The 4,978-nt window shown below is 49.0% G+C and overlaps 1 protein-coding gene across 1 annotated transcript in view; it reads left to right on the top strand.

Annotated features, from left to right (window-relative positions):
* Positions 1-4,103: 4,103 nt before the first annotated feature.
* The window catches only part of Syn2 (synapsin II), a 147,784-nt gene continuing 146,909 nt past the window's right edge, over positions 4,104-4,978 (top strand). Inside the window, exon 1 of the mRNA XM_078033459.1 lies at positions 4,104-4,618. Coding sequence (XP_077889585.1) covers positions 4,239-4,618 — 380 coding nt within the window. The 5' untranslated portion in view covers positions 4,104-4,238. The remainder of the gene's footprint in view (positions 4,619-4,978) is intronic.

The following is a 4,978-nucleotide window of genomic DNA, read 5'->3' as shown; positions in this document are numbered from 1 at the left end:
TGTAATTAATAGAATTTTTTGATATATATGTTGTGTGTGTACGTATATATTTATTTATTTAATATTTTAAGACTGAGGACTGAGCCCATGTGCACTTTAACACTGAGATACATTCCCAGCCTTAAAAAAAAAAAACATTTATTTTTTTAGAAGTAGTTAGACACAATACCTTTATTTTATTTATTTATTTTTATGTGGTGCTGAGGATCGAACCCAGGGCCTTGCATGTGCTACATGAGTGCTCTATCACTGAGCCACAATCCCAGCCCTCCCAGCCCTTTTAAATTTTTTTTTATTATTATTTTGAGCCAGAGTCTCGCTATTGCTTAGGGCCTCGCCAAGTTGCAGAGGCTGGCCTCAAACTTTGGATCCTCCTGCATTAGCCTCCTCAGCTGTTGGGATCATAGGCATGTGGCTTGATGAATCTTTTGTTGATCTTGTGAGTCTGTCTCTATTGCTTTAATGAAGGAATCTTAAGTAAAGCAGTCCTCTGGGAACATTCCGATCTAGATCCCATGATTGGGAGACTAATCTGTGTTAGATGCTTTATCTGGCGTTATAGATCATTCTGAGAAACGGAACACAGAAACCCACACCTTGAGAGGCTCAAGAAAAGACAAGCTGGATGAACACTAATGACATTAACATACAAAGTAGTCCTCCATTCCCTTCAGGGAATATACTCCAAGACTCCAATTGATGCCTAAAAGCACAAAAATCTCTCTATATTTTTTCCTAAACATATATATGAATGACAAGGTCTAATTTATAAATTAGGCACAGAAAGAGGTTAATAGTAATAGCTAATAATAAAATTGAACAATTATAACAATATGCTACAATAAAAGTGGTACAAATCTGGTCTCTCAAAACATCTGACTGTCCGTAGATCTTAGCAATTTTGGCATATATTTTTTTCTTATTAAATTGAGAATGGTCATCTTTTCACTTAAAGAAAGCACTTTACAGCTCCTCATTGGCATATTCTTTTTTGGCCAGAATCATTATTTTTGTGCTTTGGGGGGTCATGAAGTAAAACAAGGGTCACTTGAACCTAAGCACCCTGGTACCACGACCGTTGATGGGATAATGGAGACAGCCACTGAGTGACTAATGGGTGGCCAGTACATCCACACTGGATTAAGGGATGATTCACATCCCCCGTGACAAAACAGGACAGTGGGAAATTTCATCACATTACTCGGAATGATGCATAACTCAAAACTTATGAATTGTTCCTGGAATTTTCCACTTAGTGTTGCAGTTGACCACAGGTAACTGGCACCATGCACACCACTGCAAAACTGTGGATCAGAGGGAACATCAGTACACAACCAGAGTCTCTCTGAGTCTCCCCTACAAATGCTGGAGGGCATACTACATGCCAGGTGCCTAGCAAAAGTTCAAGGAATAAAGCCACAACAAGGAAAAGGATTTTGGTTTCCAGGAGTAGATCATACAATCTTATTTCTTGTGAGTACAGCTTCAGATTTTGCTCATTCTTTCTTTCTTTATTTTTTTTATTTTTTGCAGTACTGAGGATTTTAACCTAGGAGTGTTCTACTATTGAGCTCCATCCCCAGCCCTTTTTTATTTCGATTCAGGGTTTCACTAAGTTGCAGAGGCTGGCCTCAAACTTGCAATCCTCCTGCCTCAGCCTCCTGAGTGGCTAGGATGATAGATGTGCACCACTGCACCAGGCCTGAACTGTCTTCTTAAGGCAAGAACTTGAGTTTGATTCATCTTTTAATCTCTTTTATACTCCAGTCCCTAGCATAATGTTCATGTGAATTAGGCACTCAAAACATATTTGTTAATTGGTTCATTTAAAAAAATTACACATACACTACAAGCTTACTGGGAGAATTAATAAAATCTGTCTTCTATCTATCATCTATCAATCAAGTTTTATATATAGTTATATAAAAAGGATGTCTCCAGTCATATAAAAAGTAGAAGTGACACAGTGCCTGACATCCCACCAGTAGAGATACATATCTTTGGAAAAGATTCCTTTGATTCCCTCAAAATACTTCCAGGAAGGACATTGCATTAAATTAGCCTTATTTAATTATTAGTGACATCAGTATTTCTTCAATAGATAAGAACTGGGGTGGATAAGAATACAGTTCACCTTTCAAACGACCTGTGTCAGGTATGGTGCCTGATGCTGGGGTCACAGATGGTTAAGACCCAACCTATTCTTGAAAAGCTTACATTCTAGTCACCACAATATTTTATTATACGTTCTTCAGGAGTTCTAACAAAGACAATACATGGTGCTCCTAGAGGATTGAGGGAATATTCCTAGAGAAGTCATCAGCTACAATAGCTCCTTACCATATCCACTTGAGCACTTCCTCCACTTCTCTACTGGTAAACTCTTACAGATGCCTCAAGACCCAGCTCAGTATTACCTTTCCCAAGCCTCACAGACAGAACAAATTCTTCCCTCCTTGGTGTACTTAGAGTACCTTACCCAAGGCATCTCTTCCATCTTACTGTGGTGAATCATTCCTGTGTTCCCCTCGATTCCCCATAGATTGCAAACTTCTCATACTCAGGGGCCACTTCCTAATTGCTCCCATCCCTGAGCCTGGGACCTGGTAGCAGGAAAGCCCGCTGCATCATTACAATTGACTGCACACCCCTCTGATACACTGACTCCCAGTTGGATTACACATCTCCAAGCCCCAAGCTGTGCCAGCTGGGATGTAGGAAGCAAGAATGGCCTGCCAATATCAGTGACAAGCCACTTACGGATTCTATCCAGCCCAGTTAATGCGAACTGAGAGCCAATTTAAATAATAATAATTTAGGCACCACTTCTGTAATATCCACGCTATACCAGATGTTTTTCACACATGCTCTCATTTACTCGAACATCCTCACAAAGTGTTATTTCTGCTCTTTTTTTTTTTTTTTTATCATCTGGAGAAAAGTGGTTCAGAGGGGTAATTTGTCCAAGGTCATTTATCACTCTAGGTGGTCTACTCACAAAGCACATCTGCTCGGTTGTGCTCCAATACAACGGACATGTATATCCCATGAGATATACACCATGAGAGGTGAAAGTAAAAGCCCCAGGGTCCCACAAGATTGAGAGTCCAGGCACACAGAAGGTGACAATCAGAAATGTCCTCGTGGATGGTAAGGCAGATGTGAACCATGAATGGACTGGGAAAAACCAAACATCGTTCAACAGCATTGAATGCACCCATGCAGGTCAAGGAAGTAGAAGGAGGGGGGCTTAGACATCCCCTTCGTGGGGTCCTGCAGAGAGGGTTTCCAAACTTCCCATGGCTTCCTCTCTCTGATCAGTGAGGAGGTGGAGAGAAGTTCGAGCTATTAGGTGGGCCACTGAAAATGCACCCCATGGCTCCTTCTCAGACATCAGATAGGATCCCTTTCTCTCAAAGTAGAGGAGGTAGCCCTCCCTGTGGTCTTGACCTCCTCTTGGGGTGGGGAGACACATTCTCTCAGCCTTGAGGAAGAAGGAGTCGTTCCTTTTTTTTTTTTTTTTAATCTCACCATACACGGGTCCTTGTTAGCGGGGGCGAATTATTCCTTTCTCCCTCACCTGAGGATTGGGGACATGGCTCATTTCTCCCTGGCTTTGGGAAAGGAGGTGGTTCTTTTCTTTCTCATTACGGGATGCACCCGTGTGTGTGTGTGTGTGTGTGTGTGTGTACACGCGCGAGGGGGATGGCTCCTTTTTCCTCACCTCTCTTCCTTCCAAAAGGAGTGGGGGTGGTGTCCTGCGCCTCCATCTCGGCTGGGACACGATTCTTTTCTCTCCAACCAAAAAAAGGTGGTGGGGAGACTCTCAGCTCTCTCTTCCCTTCCTTAGGGGGAGAAGGACTAGCTCTCACGCCCTCTCCACACAGTCACGCTCAGGTGACGGGGGGCCTGGCTCTCCCTATCCCCCAAGTCCCCTCAGAGCTGATAGAAGGCGGCCAGGAGCCCTCAGCGCGGGCTCCAAGGCGGGGGCGGGGCCGACTCTGCGGCGCGGGGCGGGGTCAATCGTAGCCCCGCCCCACGCCCCGCCTCCCGCCTCCCGCCCAGCCTCGCGCTGCCGGGCTCGCCCGCCCAGTGCGCCGCGGCTGTCTGCTGGGCTCGCGCGCCGCCGACCGAGCCTCAGCCGCCTCAGCCGCCGCCTCAGCTTCGCCCTCCGCCCCTCGCCTCCCTCCGCGCCTCCCGGTCCCGCCGCCCCGCGCGCCCCCAGCCCCTCAAACCAGATGATGAACTTCCTGAGGCGCCGGCTGTCGGACAGCAGCTTCATCGCCAACCTGCCCAATGGCTACATGACCGACCTGCAGCGGCCCGAGCCCCAGCAGCCCCCGCCGCCACCCTCGGGGGCGGCTTCGGCCTCGTCGGCGACCCCGGCCGCCTCGCCGGGCCCCGAGCGGAGGCCGCAGCCCGCCCCAGCGCCCGCGCCGCAGCCCGCGCCGCAGCCCGCGGCGGCGCCGTCGGTGGGCAGCAGCTTCTTCAGCTCGCTGTCCCAAGCCGTGAAGCAGACGGCCGCCTCGGCGGGCCTGGTGGACGCGCCCGCGCCCGCGCCCGCCGCCGCCAGGAAGGCCAAGGTGCTGCTGGTCGTCGACGAGCCGCACACCGACTGGTAGGTGACCCGCGCCTCCCGGAGTGGCGTGGGGGGGGGGAGCGGGGCAGGCCGGGGAGAGGATGGTCCCGGGTGGTCCCCAAGGACACAGCTCAGACCCGTGCAAAGTGGGGTCCGCGTGGTCCTGCAGCAGGGAGATGGGGACGAGCGTGCGCGCGTGCGTGCGTTTGGGGGGCGAGGGAGGGCGCTGATCAGCCCGGACAGGTGACTCCAGAGTTAAAAGACTTCCTCAGATGCTCCAGATCCCCTCCACCCCACCGCCCCGAGACCGAGAAAAGGAGCTACTTTTTGCAACGGGAAAGACTCTAAAGAAATAGTTCTTTTGGGGGGAAGGGAGAAGGAAGGGGCAGACTGGACAGC

The sequence above is a fragment of the Ictidomys tridecemlineatus genome, chromosome 16 (assembly GCF_052094955.1).
Source record: "Ictidomys tridecemlineatus isolate mIctTri1 chromosome 16, mIctTri1.hap1, whole genome shotgun sequence".
In the NCBI taxonomy this organism is placed as follows: domain Eukaryota; kingdom Metazoa; phylum Chordata; class Mammalia; order Rodentia; family Sciuridae; genus Ictidomys; species Ictidomys tridecemlineatus.
Note: the sequence above shows the minus strand (reverse complement) of the source record. Positions and strands in the feature narration are given on the sequence as shown.